We start from the raw sequence: 17,304 nt of genomic DNA on the forward strand, positions 1-17,304 counted from the left end.
GTCTACACCACATGTTTTGCATACTGCCATGCACAAACTACACACACCACCCACACTGCTTGCATCACCAGTACTACTCTGCAGACCATGCTGCACATGTCATGAATCACTACCACTATAATGTGCTGGGTCTCACCTTCTAGTCTCAGCAGTCCAGAATCCCTTGGGATGAGCAATTTGTTCCCTTCATTTTTATTGTTGTTATCCAAGACATCTAGCTTGTATTATACAGCTACTTGGACTTTTCCTACAACTGGAGCTGTCAAGTATGGGTTTACCCTCAGGTGACTGGGCTTCAAGACCAGGTGACAGGGGCTAAGTCCAGGTGGCCAAAGTCAAGGCCAGGAGACAGGGGCCAAGTCCAGTTGGACTGGAGTTGAGGCCAGAGGTCAGGGGCTAAGTCCAGAGGACTGGACTTAAGGCCAGGAGTGCAGGCACAAGGCTGGTAGCATGGGAAACTGACCAGTCTTGGAGTGCACACAGGGGGAAGCCAGTCTGGGGTTGGATCTACCTCCCTTGGTCTCAGCTTATGTGCTGTACCTTATGCAAGCCAGGGAGAGGTCCAGGACAGGGGCTGGGGATAGCTTAAGGCTTGGCCTTAGCTATAGAGTAGACTCAGGGTGTAGTACAGAGTTCAAGGGTAATACTAAGTTGATATTCTGACTGAGGGTGCTATGAAGTATGCACAGGGGTTATATACATGAGGCTGGTCTGGAGTAATGAACATGAAGCTGGACTTGTTAGTAAGCTATTAGGAAGATGATTACCAAGTAGTGGATAGCCACAGAGGCTGTGCCAAGACTAATAGCCAAAGTCTGGGTGACTGGCATAACTGGAGTTGGACACAGGGTTTGTACAGTAAGCAGAGATCAGGCAAGAGGACTAAACTAAATATAGTACAAACAAAGGAAAACAGACCGGAGTTATGTCCAGGTGACCTGGACATGGACCTGGGAGGACCAGGGTGGAGCAGCACAAGGCCAGGAGGCTGGAGTGGACTGGAGATAGGGGTAAAACACTGGACTTGAGTTATTCAGGCTGGAGTTGGGTTATCTAGGGCCAGAGTTGGGTTTTCTAGGCTGGACCAGGACCAGGCTTGACTGGAGATAGGGGCTAGGGGTCCAGACTGGGCTGGGATTGAGTCTGAGAGTCATGGATATGACAGGAGCCCACTGTGAGGGATTCTGCTGTTGCTTCCAGAAGGTTGCTCAGGTGCACTGCCAAATGCACTGAACTAGAAAATTTATGCCTGCACTTTCAAAATCTCAACCTGTCAGAAGGCTCCAACCTCTTCTGCCCTGTTTCACCCATAACACTGGGTCATCCACAATTACCCACTGACATTCCATGGGTACTACCTGCAATCACTCCTCCTGATATTTTGGCAGATTGGATATCTGTCACACTGGATCACCTGGATCTCACTGCCCCTGATTTTCCTGGTGGCTTTATCCACTCAACTCCCTGAAGACCCAAAACCCTGCCATCACCTTTAACACCTGTCACATCATCTGATTCATCATCACCAATGCCTTCTTTTTCCTGTCTCTTTGATGCCTCCAAATCTATATGCAGACTCTCAGTTCCATCTGCCACACTGCCACAACCATTCACTTGGTCACAGACCACCCATCAGCCAATTAGTAACCTGCCAGCACTTCCACCCGTCTGCTTGTGCACCATACCAACCACTCTGCATCTGCAACCAATACCCATTCCACCCATTACCAATCCAGCACTGCCACCACAGGTTAACCCACCAATGGCTAATTCTCAGTTTCAGATGCCACTCCATGGTACACAAAACTCACCTAAATTTAGCAGAGATTCCCCCATGCAGCTTCCACACTACCTCAAAGACATTGACTTCCTTGCTACTCTCACTGCTCTCAATGGCCATGGCAAGATCAGAGCTGCAATCCGCTATGCTGACCTCAAAGAAGCCAAGGTCTGGCCAACACTTCCAGAAGCCACACCCATGGCCAACAACTGGGATGCCTTTGTAGTCACTGTTAAGGGCTTGTACCCTGGCTGCGAAGGTGATGACTGCTACTGTTGTGCAGATTTGCAGTACCTTGTCAAAGAATATCAGTCCAAACCTATGCAAAACCAGGATGACCTTGGAGAATACCAGCAGAAATTTGCTAAGATTTCTGCCCTGCTCATTAAAACTAAAAAGCTTGCAGAGATGGAACAGGATTCCATGTTCCTGAATGGCTTCCCAAGGGCCATCACAGATTGTATTCACCATTGACTCTCCATTGTCTGCACTGACCTCCACCCAGATGACCCTTGCCTGCTCACAGAAGTCATCAAAGCTGCTAAGTTCCTCTTGCAGGATCCACTCTCTGTAGCACACTACTGACATTGTCTGCCACAGCCTCACCAGCTTACATGCTGCAAGCACCACCTGCTGGCACTGTTGTCAAACAAGAATACAACTTCTAGATGCAGCACCCACCACAGCAATGCAGACCTGGCTGCAGTTTCTGTGCAGACCCCAACCACTGGACAAGGATGTGCATGCTCGTTGAAGTTTATATCCACACCAGTAAGATCATGAGGGGTACAGACAACCATCTCTATCTTGCAGACAGGAGCTGAATCCCATGCTTCCCTGAATGTAACTCACTGAGAGAGGCTGTTGACTGCATCATGGCTGACAGAGACCAGGCCAGTGCATGCACTGTGACTCCTGCTGCTCCATGCAACACAGCTGCACAAGGCACTGCCAACCTTTTCTGCATTGCTCATCCCAAAGTTGACATGCAGCTGGAGATCCAGCCTTCTGCCTTTTTAAACACTGTCCAAGATGTCAATGAACCTGTCACAGACTTAGCTGACCCCAACTTCCAAGTGTATGTCACTCAAGCTTGGGCTACCTACCAAGCAGATAAAGGTAACAAGGGAGCAGTCATCTCCCATGGAAAGAAAGTGCACTTTGACAGAGTTGAAATTACAGCTCAATCTGCGGCACATCCTGCCAACCCTCCACAAGTTGATCCTCATGCAGCCACTGTCAAAGAGGAAATCATTTCCCCTGGCATTCAAAGTTTGTGTGCCACTCACCAGGCATCTGAGCCCTCTGCACCTGCACCAACATCCACTGCTGCAAAACCATATGTTCCTCCAACTAATCCCACTCTGATGCCTGTGCACAAGGATCCTGTTCCCATGGCAATTGTCCCATCACAAACACCATATCCAGCAGCTTACAATCAAAGCCAGTATTGTTACTCATTCCCTCTTGAAGACAAAGCCATGCCCAAGCATATTGTGGAGCATGTACTTGAGACCAGCATTGCCTCACCTGTCAAAGAATTATTCACAGTAACCCCTGAGTTCCACAAACAGTTCAGGGACATCACCATGGTGAAATGCATCACCACAAATGAGATTGAGGTAGTTCATAGTGATGATGAAGAGGGAGTACAAGTAAATGAACTGACCAGCCACAACCCTCAACAAACTGCATGCAAATATGGAGACTGTGTCATCCATGGTGACAACAGTCCATTGTGGCTCACCACACTCTACTGCTCCACTGCATTGAAGCCAAGGTCCCCAGGACTGACATCACAATCAATTGTGTACTGGATTCTGGTTCAGAAATCATCACCATGCCCAGGCACATTTGGGAAAAAATTGGGCTTCCATTGCACTGCAATCATCTCATGACTATGACCTCTGCTAACATGTCTAAAGACACTACTGTAGGCATTCTAGAGAACCTGAAACTTGACTTTGGAGCCAAACCAGTCATGCTCCAGGTTCAAGTAATTGAACATGCCAACTTTGACATGCTCCTTGGATGTCCATTCATCTTCCTTATGAGTGCAGTAACAAATGATTATCCCAACAGTGGACAGCAGATCACTCTCTGCAACCCAAATGATGGCCATGAGTACACTCTGCCCACATGCCTGTGGTGCAAGGGCTGTCTGCACTGTAAGTGCAGCAAGCACTGCCATAGCCACCAGAGTATAGTCAAATGGTGTTTTTGAGTATCAATGATCCACCAAACAGTCAGGGAGAGCCTACTAAGACATCCTGTTTCCTGTTCAGTTGCTGTTATCCATTCCTCAGTCCCACAGTCTCATCTCTAGCCTTCACTTCAATGAACTTCCCTTCGCCTGTGGCACTCACACTGCAGAACATACCCACCAGAATACCCTTGCCTGCTTTCACTTTCCTCTCTTCCACTCAGACAATACTAAACCCCTCTGCTATAGCCACTTTTGACAGTGTTTATCAACTAGACCCCATGGTTCACACTCTCATTTACAAGCCAGTTGCCAAGAAAGTTTGGACAGTACCTGCCCCAATGGCAGAAGAATAGCACATCATGCACAGCCTGCCTGACAATCTGCTCACTGGTCTCCAACCACTCCCTACACACCTGCCAGACTTCAGCTCCAGGCATCCACTTCACTGCTGAATGGGCCACAGACCTTGACCTTGATCCTGCAGATTGGCTTTGGCCAGAAGAACTCAAACTCATGACTTGGCTCATTTCAGTCCATGAGCCCACATTCACTTGGGACATTACAGAGCATGGACACCTAGATGAACACTATTTCCCACCTGTAAAGATCCCTACAATTCCACACATGCCTTGGGTCCAATGCAATATCCCCATCCCAAGTGTGATACATGCCCAGGTCATTGACATGATTAAAGATCACATCAAGTCCAGCATGTATGAACCTTCTACAGTGGCTTACTGCTCCTGCTGGTTCAGCATAGTAAAGAAAGATGGAAAGTCTCTTTGCCTTGTGCATGACTTACAGCCCCTGAATGTAGTGACCATCTGCAATGCATCTGTCCCACCTCTTGTAGAACATTTCACAGAGTCCTTCACTGGATATGTGGTGTATGTGATGATGGACCTCTACTCTGGGTATGACCAGTGCACACTTCATGTTGATTCCTGTGACCTCACCACCTTCAGTACCCCCCTTGGACCACATTGGCTTACTACTCTGCTGCAAGGTCATGTGAACACAGTACAGGTATACCAGGGAGATACTGCATTTGTCCTCCAAGATGAGATCCTGCATCATACCTTGCCTTTCATAGATGATGTCCCTGTGAAATCTGAGACAACCCACTATCAGTGTGCAGATGGTTCCTATGAGACTATCTCAGAGAATCCTGGGATTTGGAAATTTATCTGGAATCACTGTATAGTCATTAACTGCATCCTCCAGCATTTGCAGAATGTCAGAGCCACCATCTTGGCAATGAAGTTCATGCTAGCTGCTCTGTCCACTGTGATTGTTGGCCACAAGTGCACCTTTGAAGGTCATGTTCCTGAAGAAAGAAAAGTGCAAAAGATCCATGACTGGCCTGAGTGCTGCAACCTGACACAGGTTCATGGTTTCCTCAGTGTCTGCAGTGTACTACAAATCTTCATCAAAGACTTTGCCAAGATTGTGTGGCTGCTGGTCACACTCATGTGGAAAGATGTACCATTCACATGGGACAAACCACAACACACTGCCATGCAATGACCCAAGGACGAAATTGTAAATTTTCCCACACTCTGAAGGATTGGCTATGAGTGTGGTCATGAAGTAATTTTAACAGTTGACACTTCAGTTGTCACAGTTGGCACATCCTCTACCAACTTGGTGAAGATGGCAAATGGTACCCTAGTCACTTTGGATCCATCACCCTCAATGAAGTGGAAAGCCACTACTCCCAGGTTAAGCTTGAGTTGTACAGTCTCTTCCACATGTTGCATGCAGTACATGTATACATCTTTGGCCTTACTAACTTCACTGTGGAGGTAGATGCAAAGTATATTAAGGGCATGATAAATAACCCAGATCTGCAGCCTAACATGATGATCAATTAGTGGATCACTGATGTCCTCCTCTTCTTGTTCAAACTTGTCCATGTTCCCATGGACAGGCATGCTGGTCCTGATGGCCTGTCCTGCCATCTGTGGTCAGAACTTGATCTGCCAGAGGATGATGACCATGAGGATTGGTTAGACCATTTTTACTCCTTCTCTACAGAGGTTGTCAATGACTGCCCACCTCCCATGTCCCTTTCCAATCAAGATCATCATTCCTTGCTGCCACCCACTTATCATCAGGTGAGCCTCCCACCACCTGCATCCTTCTATCTTGTATTCTCTGTGACCACCCATACTGATCATACTGATAACCCTTCTGATACCCCTGACAACCCTGCCATTCCATGGTCCATAAAGGCTTGTGCACATGAAGCAAAGATAGAAATGATCTGCACATTCCTTGTGACCTGTGAGCAACCTCCTGACCTTACTGATGCACAGTAATTGTCCTTCTTTAATTTGGCCAGCCACTTCTTCCTCCTAGATGGCAACTAGTCCAAGTGGTATTGTCTCATCAAAGCAGCACATGACAACCTCAGGCACAAAGGAGTCTTCATGGTCTGCACCCACCTCCTCCTCCACTTTTGGTGGCCTCTTCTTGTCAAGGATGTGAAGTGGTATGTTCACACCTGTCATGAATGCCAGATCTGCCAGACACAGAAGCTTCATATCCCTCCCACTGTGCCCATGATAGGGGGCCTGTTTCATAATGCTCACATTGACACAATGCTAATGCCCAAAGCCAGCAGCTACCACTACATAGTACAGGCTTGTTGCATGCTTACCTCATATCCTGAATGGTGCATGCTGTGCACAGAAAATAGCACTGTGCTTGTGTCCTTCATCTTTGAGGACATTCTATGCCACTGGGGTCTGCTCACTGAGATTGTCACTGACAATGGGCCCACATTTGTTCAAGCCTTAGATGCCTTAGCCATGCAATATCATATCTGTCACATCTGTATCTCTCCTTACAACTCTCAGGCTAATGGCATTGTAGAGTGTCACCACTATGATGTGTGCAAGGCTATCATGAAGAGCTGCAAGAATGACAACCACCACTGGCACACTGTCATGCACTCTGTGTTCTGGGCCAAGTGAGTCACCATTCTGAAGTCTATGGGTTTGTCCCCTTACTTCATGGTGCATGGGTGTCAAGCTGCTGTTCCTGTTCAACCTTGCTGAGGCTACCTTACTCTTACCCCTATCCTGTGATGATGCAACACCACTGACTACCACAAAACTGATTGCTTGGTGTGCATGCCAGTTACAGAAGTGTCAGGATGACCTAGACCAGGTCCATGGTAATGTCCTCCACACATGCTTCCAGTCTGTCCAGCAGTTTGAAGCCACATTTCAGCATCACATTAAAGACCATAACTTTGCTCCTGGCACTCTTGTGCTCATTCATAACTCCCACATAGAGAAAGAGCTGAACCAGAAGATGAAGCCACAGTACACTGGCCCCATGGTTGTCCTTTGTCAGACCACTGGAGGCTCATACCTGCTGGCTGAGTTGGATGGCTCCATCTCCAGACTCCACCTCACCACATTCCACTTACTTCCTTACTACCTGCAGTCTCAAACCCACACAAGCATGACTTGCATTACTGGGTTGGATGACAAAGAACTAGACCACCTTCTTGAGGAGGCTGAGGATGACCCCACTGATGATGAGGTAGAGGCTTTTGCCTCAGACAGCTGACTATCCACCCTTTCCAGTATCCACAGTTTGTCCATCATGCCCTCCCTCCATATCCTCTTCTCCCACAATACCCTTACCTCCTTCCACAGCTTCACCTGCCCCTCTGCAGTTTCTTCTGCTACTCTTGTTCCTTCTCCCATACTGACTGGAGACAGTCAGTGCTCAAAGTCCCCTGCAGGGGTGACCCACATACCACTCACTTCATCTGATACTAAACACAGTTCATTTCCCCTTATCTGTTTTACCCTGGGTTTTGGCCAGAGACCTCTGTTCCACCCTGGGTTTCATCTGGTGATCCTACTGATAGCTAGTCCTCACTCAAAACACATAACAACCACTAACAAAAAGTCCAAAACTGTCCAGAAAAATAACAAAACACCAAATAAGTATATAGCTAAAACAATGTTTCTCCTATCTCTCTTACTAGACTCACTGATGCCATCCTTGGCTGCTCTATACTGCAGATACTCACAACCACCCTGCACATTTCTTCTTTGAACATGCAGTCAGCATGTGCCCCTTGATCTATTTTCCTTTCAATTCTTCTTCTGTCTCCTTGCAGTTGAAACACAAAGACCACCCCAGTTACCCAATAAACAGTCCCTTCACTCCCTCTTCAAGAATCCATCACATCCTACCATCAAGACCATACTAGAGGACTCATCACTAAGAGAAGTCAAAAGTCACACAAAGAAGACAAGTCAGGCAGTACCCCATGCACTCTATGATACCATGGCCAATTCAGGGCCAGTTCCTTGCTGAGTGGACAGAAGTCCTTCACAGTGCCTTATGTTGCAACCATGTCAGATGAGAAAAGACTTGATGTATTTCTGTGCATGATGCATGGGACAACAGCAATGCAGGAAATAATATGAACAGGGATCTACATACAGTGTGATCATCTACTCTACTCCCAGCTTTTCCAGAGCCTCCAAGAGCTGCTTGATGTGGACCTGAAGGCGAAGGTTGGCTGCATGCACAGCCACAGCCTTGGCCCTGACCATCCTGAGGGCTTGCAAGATATCCAAGGTGGTCTTGCCATCAAACCCACCATGCACTGGTGCCTTACCCTTACCACATGCATGGGTCTCGACCACCTCCACATCATCATTGTGGGCCCATTTGGATGGCCTGGCCTTCAGTGCCTTAGTCAATTGCACTGCACCTTGTTAGCCTGGGGCACATTGGAATGCAGCTGCCACTCACCTACTGATGCACCAGCCTGTGCCCTTTTGCCAGCTCCCTTGCTGGACTTCTTGCATCCTTGCTTCATCTTTGCACACTCATTGCACATCTTGCTGCTTGGCCCAAAGCATGGAGCTCCCTTAATGGTGCACCACATGCAGTACCAACCTGGGGGGGATGGATGCCTTCAGCTTGTCATCATCCTCACCCTCAGTAATGGCCTGCTGAGATTGCTATGTTCCCATAGTGTCAATAACACTACCCAGTGAACCCACAGGGACTTACCTTGCACACTGGCTGAGGGACCTCCTGTCAAGTATGGGTTTACCCTTGGGTGACTGGGCTTCAAGACTGGGTGACAGGGGCTAAGTCCAGGTGACTGAAGTCAAGGCCAGGAGACAGGGGCCAAGTCTGGTTGGACCAGAATTGAGGCCAGAGGTCAGTGTTATGCTTCCGCCAGGGGTCCTTCCTTTTTTGACTTCTCGTGGTCACATGCATCATGTGCCTTGTTGCGTCGCTCATAATTGTCGCCATCCTAGGGGCTCAAATGCTCCAGGGGACTTTCAGATCTCTGGCTGTCAAGGTATTTCCAATACCTGTCGAGACTGTGTTGCCACTGTGATCCGGTATTCCACCACCCTCTCTGATGGACAACTTGTTCATTTGTTGTTCTGATGACTCGTCTTTGACTCATTTATATTGCCTGTTTGTTGTACTATAGCTCCAGTGTCAGGCTCCTCGCTGCGCATTGATTGCGCCAGCCGGTATAGCCTTCATTGCCTCCCTACCCTCATCATTGGCACCACTTGACTCATATTTATTTCAGTGATAGTTCTGTTGATTACTGTGGATACACATCCCGACTGGTATGGTACTCGTACTTAGGAGTATATAATCCTCTGTACTTCATCCTGTAACTGCAGTTTTTCAATAGCTTGCAACTGAGCTTCATCCCTTTGCTTTATCCTCATTCTTTCTCCACACAAACAACCTTAGGGACTCGCCAGCAGACAGAACCCTTGACGGATTATCGCAATAACTCAGCCATAGGGGTTACAACAAGTTCGGCCCATAGACTCCCACCTCGTGCACTTCATGCCTATTCCATTTGAAGAAGTCACCACACTTGGGCATAACAAAATCAAAAAACTCTGCACAGCTTTTGGGACTTGTCAACCTCTTCGCGAAAAGTTTACTCGTCCCTGGTTACTGAACTTCAACAAACCACTCCTACACCAAAGGCTCATTGGTCTCCCTCAGTGTAAAGACTAACCTGCTTTCCTTCTCCACCTGTGCTTCTCAACTTGACTAACGAGTCAATAACAAAATTGAGAAGCACCCCTCTACCCTCAATCAACTCCACTGCTCTACAGGCAGCCATTAGGCTTTAATAGATCACCTCCCTAGAGTCAGCACTCATGTCTCCCTACACATAAAGCCACTCATGCACAATCACACCTCTACACTGACAGGTTTCTTTCAAGAAATAAATCCTCCCTCAGCCATTGTTATCACTTCTCGTTAAAGTGTCTAACCCTCAGAAATCGAGACCCCCAGTCCCTCCTCGTCCAAATCCCCTTGGGCTCGGAAGAAATCCCCTGCTTCCGCCCATTCCACTTGGAAGACTAGGACCCTCGGTTACTGCCACCAATCCTCGCTTATCTTATCTATCCTGGTTTAGGGATTCGGAAGTTGCGCTTAGTTCAGAAGAAGAAGACAATCAGAAGTCTGATACTTTGTTCGGATCAGTCCTCAAGGAAGAACAAGAAGCATGCAAGTCACCCGATATGTCCATGACACTTGGTCATGGAGAATCAGCCCCTGAGAAGCCTACAAGGACGATCTCCGAAGAGGAGCTGAGACAAAGGTTGGAAGAACAAAGGCTCGCAATGGCAGAAGAAATTCACAAGGCCATGGTAAATCATAATAGTGACCCTTTTCCAACAGGAATGCCTACAGACTCAGCATTATGCACCTGGTATGCCAGAAACTTCAGAAAGGTAATTCCCCCAGAGGTCCCTGTCGAAGGGTCCAGTAAGGGTAAGGCCCCAGCTGATCTGGACGATGCATATGATTGCTGCCCACCCAACAGAGGTCAAGAATTCAATGTTGGGCATCCCAGAGAATATGATGGAAGCCACAATGGGCTTCAGACCTGGGTTATGCAGGTTGAAGGTTATTTGAACCTAAACAAGCATGTTTACAACATGGAGTCCTTCAAGATTTCATTTGCGCTCACATACATGATGAAAGGCGCTGCTGTTTCATTCACTGAGAACTATCAAAATGAAAACAAGCTTCTCAACGGGACCATCTACTACATGGACACCTTCCAGAGGTTCATGGACCATCTCAAAGCTACATTTGAATCTGGCAATCAAACTGCTCTCGCTATCCTATGCCTTTCTGACATCACTCAAGGCAAATGAGAACTTGAGGCATACATAGCCAAGTTTATGGGGCTTGTCAATAAGGCTCAACTTAAAGAAGAATCATGTGAAGCAGGGATCTTCTTCGGAAAAGGATTAAGTAAAGAGTATTGTGAATGGATTCTCAATTCTGGGCACACCCCTTCCACGGTCATCAAGTGGATACAGTGCACAGGAGAAGTGAGAACCATGATTGCGATGAAGCATATCCTAGAAGGGAAGGAATCTCAGTATGAAAGAAAGTTCATTCATTACCATGGAGGTTCCCAAGATCCTGATGTGATGGACATCGACAAATGCAAACAGAACGTTAGACATTCTGGACTGGAAATGAAATGCTTCAATTGTGGAGCTGAAGGTCACTACAAGCGTGACTGTAAATCCAAACCCAAGGAACTCCCTCAAATCCATATTGTTCTCAAACAAGATGGGCACAAGGTCGCCTATATAGGAGAACAAGAAGCTACGGCAGAAGAAAGGGAACAGTTCGGGTTGTGAAAGGATTTTTAGAAAGGACCGATGATTTTCCTGCATCGGTTGGTCCCATTTCAATGTTGTCTGCTAAATGTACTTCTATAGATGATGAATCAACTATGTGATTGACCTCTCCAATCAGGACAGTATATTTGCCAGACTACAGCGCAGGAATAATAGCCTGTATCGACTCAGGAGCTGAGGTCTCCTTGATCTCGGAACAAATCGTTCAGAAACTTGGAATTACCACATATTGTGTCAAGAGCAAGTTCAAGATGACTTTGTTTACCGGAAAGGACATCAAGTGGGTTACAAGAAAGGTGACCCTGAAGATGATAGTCAAAAACCTGGTTTTATGGGTCAAATGCTACGTCAGTCCCTTGGTAGGGAAGGAACACATCCTCCTGGGGATGCCCTTCCTGAAAGAATTCAAGCCAAGAATAAATTGGGATACTGGACAGATTTCTTGCTGGGACGATGGGTATGTTGCCACTCATGATTCTGAGTCTTACATCAAACAGGTGGTACCTTGGTACCAGGGGTCTCTCCCAGACCCACCGGTAGAAATGGTGCAAATCCCCATTTCTGTTAACAAAACAACTCTCTCCACAGAACTCGAGGCTGCTCTAGCTGCCAAGAAGGAAGAGGTAAGGCTTCCAGTGGAGTATCGAGAGTTCACAAAGGTGTTCTCAGAAGAAGATATCCCATTGCCTGTCCATCAACCCAGGTTGGACCACGAAATCCGGCTAAAGGAGGACTTCAAACCCAAGAAGGCAACAGTATACCCCATGTCTCCTGATGAACTAAAAATCTTAGATGAGTTCCTGGAAGAGAATCTGAAATGCAAAAAGATTCGACTGTCAACATTGCCTCAAGCAGCCCCAGTGTTTTTTGTTGCCAAGAAGGATGGGAAGAAACGGTTAATTCAAGACTACCATTATCTGAACTCATTTACCATCCAGGATGCACACCTGTTACCAAATGCTCAGGCTCTGTTCGATGAGCTAGTCAAATCAAAATATTACACAAAATTTGACATTTGTTGGGGATTTACCAATCTTCGGGTTAAGGAAGGAGACAAATGGAAAGGGGCATTCATCATGCCAAGAGGACTGTTTGAACCTACAGTAATGTTCTTCAGACAGTGCAATTCACCACCTTCCTTCCAGAGATATATGGATCGAACCTTCGAGTCCCAAAGAGGGAAGCAAGTTGGATACATGGACGATGTGGTGATCCATGGCAAAACCAGAGAAGAACTTCGAACTCAGGTTCGCAAGTTCCTGACAATTTGCGAGAAGGAAGGTTTGTGCCTCAAAATCAGCAAATGTGTCTTTGAGGCCAAAGAAATAGAATTCTTGGGAATGATAATAGGAAAAGGGCGTATGGAGACTTCACTGATGAAGACTGATGCCATTAGTACCTGGGAAGCCCCTGATAACCTTACAGGACTTCACCAATTCCTGGGGTTCTGCAACTTCTATCACAAATTCATCCTGTCCTTCTCAAGCATCACCTGCCCACTCCATGACCTTACAAAGAAAGGGGTGTCCTATCAGTGGACTCCAGAGCGCAACTCTGTGTTCGACAGGCTAAAGTCTTTGTTATGCTCCACTCTGGTCCTCACCATCCCAGACTTCTCCAAGCCCTTCACACTCTTTACGGACACTTTGAAACTTGGGACTGGTGCAGTACTCACACAATGAGGGGCTGACAACGAATGGCACCCCTGCTCATACCTCTCCCAATCCCTCATTGGTGCAGAACAGTGCTATCAAGTTTATGACTTGGAAATGCTCACTGTCATTCACACACTCAAGGCTTTCTGCCCCTATCTCTTATCCCCCATCGAACCGACTGTGGTCTTCACTGACCATAAGAATCTTGAATACTACCACGAGACTCAGCAACTCACCCCTCATCAGGCATGATGGGCCACAACCATTCAGTCGTACCCCATCTGCTTTTCCTGGCAGGCTGGCCATCTTCAAGTACCTGCCGACACTCTCTCTTGCAAGAGTGAAGTTGCAGAGCCCGCCCCAGTGGCCGTGGTCCTTCCCCCAGACCTCTGGCTTTCGGAGGGGGTGGGTCCCCAAATTTGCCTCGTTTCACCCTTGTTTTCAATAACAAAACTACAAAAACAATTAAAAATAAACCATCTCTGCCATGTTGGATGTCTCCCCACTCGCCTCGCATGATCCAAGCTGAATTCTAAGCCATATTCCCGCCCATCTGAGGAAAAGTCAAGAAGGAATTGGCTGCCTGATGCTCGCCCTTCTGAGGAAATAGCCAAAGGAGTGAAAGGGGTTTACACGATCTTGGCCGACCTGTATGAGCACGTCAAGAATGATGTGTCAAAGGACTCTACAGGGCTGGAAGCTCAGGAAAACATCACTATTGCAGAAGATGGAACAAAATGCTTTGGAACCACATGCCTCTATATTCCCCCTGAACACCAACGACATTGCATGAGGACTTACCATGATCACGAGTCTTCAGGACATCCTGGACAGGAAGCAATGTTTGCCAAAATGAGAAAGGAGGTTTGGTGGGAAGGTATGGGAAAGGATATTAAAGCCTACATTGCAGGGTGCCTGATGTGCCAAACCACTAAGGTGGTGACTCATCCACCGACACTGCTGGTCGTCCTGCATGAAGCCCCTAAAGTCGCATTCCTGTTCCAGCAAATATCAATGGATCTCATCACGGATCTCCCTGTCTCGGGAGAAGCAGGATACGATTCTATTCTCACAGTTGTCGATCAGGGACTTACAAAGGCTGCCCTGTTCGTTCCATGTCATAAAACAATTGACTCCGTCAGACTAGCCCGACTCTTCCATCAATTCATTTATTCCCAATATGGGGTTCCAGAATCGGTTATCTTGGATCGTGGACCCCAGTTCGTGTTGTCATTTACCAAGGAGTTGTACAAGGCAATAGGAGTCAAAACCAAACTCTTGTCTGGATACCACCCACAAACCAATGGTGAATGCAAATGTGTTAACCAAGAAGTAGAAGGGTATTTACAGCTGTACTGCTCCAAGTTTCCGAACTCGTGGGCTGCCAAACTCCCTTCTGCCGAGTTCACCCACAATTTGTGGGTACACTCTGTCCATCAAATGACTCCATTTTCACTCCTGCTCAGTTATGACCCCTCTCCCTACCTGGAGGTTCACCTCACTCTGGTACCATCTGTAGATGAAAGGCTAGAAAGGTTGGCTTCAAGCCGAGACGTCACTGCACTTGCACACAAGAAGGCACAGGACCTGATGTGTTTGCGCTCAAAAGGGTCTTATGTCATGCCTAAGATAGGAGATCAGGTTCTCCTGGATACCAGTCACCTCCATATCAAGAATCAATGTGACAAGATTGTGCCCCGATGTCTCGGGCCATTTAAAGTGACTCAGGTTGTGTCACCGGTCGCCTTCCAATTGGACCTTCCATCAACCTGGAAGGTACATCCTGTGTTTCATGCCTCCCAGATCTTCCCTTTCATCGAAAATGAAACTTATGGCACTGTGCCTGCAGCCCCTCTACCCAAATTGGTGGATGATGAGATCGAATGGGAGGTGGAATCTATCCTTAATCATAAAACTGATGGTTGCAGGGGAAAATGCTGGTATCTGATCAAGTGGAAAGGGTTCCTGCATTTGTCAAATACATGGGAACCTGAAGAACATATAAAAGAACATGGGTCTGAGGCCCTTGATCAATACAAGCTCACTCGACACCTTTGAAGCTAGATGGATTCCCCTTGCTCCGTTAATACAGAAAACACCTATGCCAACCTCCCCATCCCCGCAGAATCCCTTTACAATGCCAACGATGATGGGCTCATTCCCCCCATCGCTGTCTATGCCCCAACCTCACCTCCAACATCCCCCACTGGCTTCATGTCTCCAGCTTCTCCTCACCCGTCTCTCAATCCAGTCTGCTATCACCCCCTGTCTCCAGAGCTCGCAGATCATATCCACTGTCAGGATTCTCAGTCAAACGCATCCCAGTCCCCAAGGCCAGAGTCCCCCTTCGAGAGGACAGTAACCACAAGGGAAAGGGTAAGATGCGAGTTGACAATGACCCCAATAGTCCAGCAGCCGCCTCCGGTAGCACCAATGCTGCTGAACCTCCCTACCTATGCACTGCCTTTACCACCTACTCCGACAGCACTCAATGCGCAGCCCTCGACCTTCTTGCAACTGCCACCACTGCCCAGCTTGACCAGCAGTGACTACCAATCTCAGCAAGTGATTACTTGGATGTTGTTAGGGCACTTGATGTCTTCCATGATGGGGACAACATTAACAGGTGCTCACCAGAACAGGTTGAGTATTTTGGGCTGTTGTCTCAAATCTACAGAACGTCAGATGTGATCAATGGGCTTGTGTCGAAGATCCGAACCCGGAAATTAAGTGGGACCGCCCCTCTGTCTGAAGTTATCATGATCAACATGCTGGAGAAGGCATCTGGATCTTACTGAGGCTGTCACTGGTGGGGCTTATCATCATTTATGTCAACAACAGATAGGGGAGTTCTTGGCACTGCCCGCTGCTTGGATCCTTGACTGGATCATCCCAAAGCAAGAGGAACCATTGGCTTCGGAAGAAAAAGAAGACATGACGGATCAGGAGAAGAAGAACTATTGGTGTGCCCTGGAGTTAGGGTTCGTTGACTCTGGCGACCTGTTTAAAGAGGTTGGTGCTTGGGTCAGTACAGGGACTCACAACTCCACTTGGGAGGTTTTATTGCAGGATGCATCATGGGCAGGATCCCATAAAAACTACCACAACACTGTCCATGCCTCTGATCCTCCCCCTGTGACTCCCTTTGTCCCCATACCTGCTGATCAACTTCGGTTCTATCTCGGAGGACAGTCCCCCATCCTGCCAGACCATGTCCTTTATCAACATGCATGCTACCAGTGCCATTACCTGGGACATTGGTCATGCCGCAATGGACATGGCTCCCGCTTTACTCCAGCTCTTGAAGAACCACCGACTCCATTGCCATCGTCGCCCATCACCAATAGAACTCGCTCCTGCATCTATACTACTCGCAGACCCCTATCCTCCTGTCCTGCCAATGCGACTTCTGGTCCGTCCTCAAGGGTCTGAGGACCTTAGAGGGGGGGTGATGTTATGCTTCCACCAGGGGTCCTTCCTTTTTCGACTTCTCATGGTCACATGCATCACATGCCTTGTTGCATCACTCATAATTGTTGCCATCCTAGGGGCTCGAATGCTCCAGGGGACTTTCAGATCTCTGGCTGTCGAGGTATTTCCAATACCTGTCAAGACTGTGTTGCCACTGTGATCCGGTATTCCACCACCCTCTCTGATGGACAACTTGTTCATTTGTTGTTCTGATGACTCGTCTTTGACTCATTTATATTGCCTGTTTGTTGTACTATAGCTCTGGTGTCAGGCTCCTTGCTGCGCATTGATTGCGCCAGCTGGTATAGCCTTCATTGCCTCCCTACCCTCATCATTGACACTGCTTGACTCATATTTATTTCAGTGATAGTTCTGTTGATTACTGCAGATATGCATCATGACACGTCTGTCGCGACTGGTATGGTACTCATACTTAGGAGTATATAATCCTCTGTACTTTGTCCTGTAACCGCAGTTTTTCGATAGCTTGCAACTGAG

General features: G+C 47.6%; 1 protein-coding gene across 1 annotated transcript; it reads right to left on the minus strand.

Moving 5' to 3' along the window:
• Positions 1 to 8,470: 8,470 nt before the first annotated feature.
• F5J12DRAFT_783617 (uncharacterized protein) lies at positions 8,471 to 8,862 on the minus strand (the record flags this gene model as incomplete). The annotated part of the gene is made up of 2 exons (XM_051742876.1): positions 8,471 to 8,733; positions 8,775 to 8,862. 2 exons carry the CDS (start codon positions 8,860 to 8,862, stop codon positions 8,471 to 8,473), a joined length of 351 nt encoding a protein of 116 aa, XP_051598816.1.
• Between the last annotated feature and the right edge of the window lie 8,442 nt (positions 8,863 to 17,304).

The sequence above is a fragment of the Pisolithus orientalis genome, assembly GCF_024613125.1.
Source record: "Pisolithus orientalis strain OTSU chromosome Unknown F5J12scaffold_19, whole genome shotgun sequence".
Taxonomy (NCBI): domain Eukaryota; kingdom Fungi; phylum Basidiomycota; class Agaricomycetes; order Boletales; family Pisolithaceae; genus Pisolithus; species Pisolithus orientalis.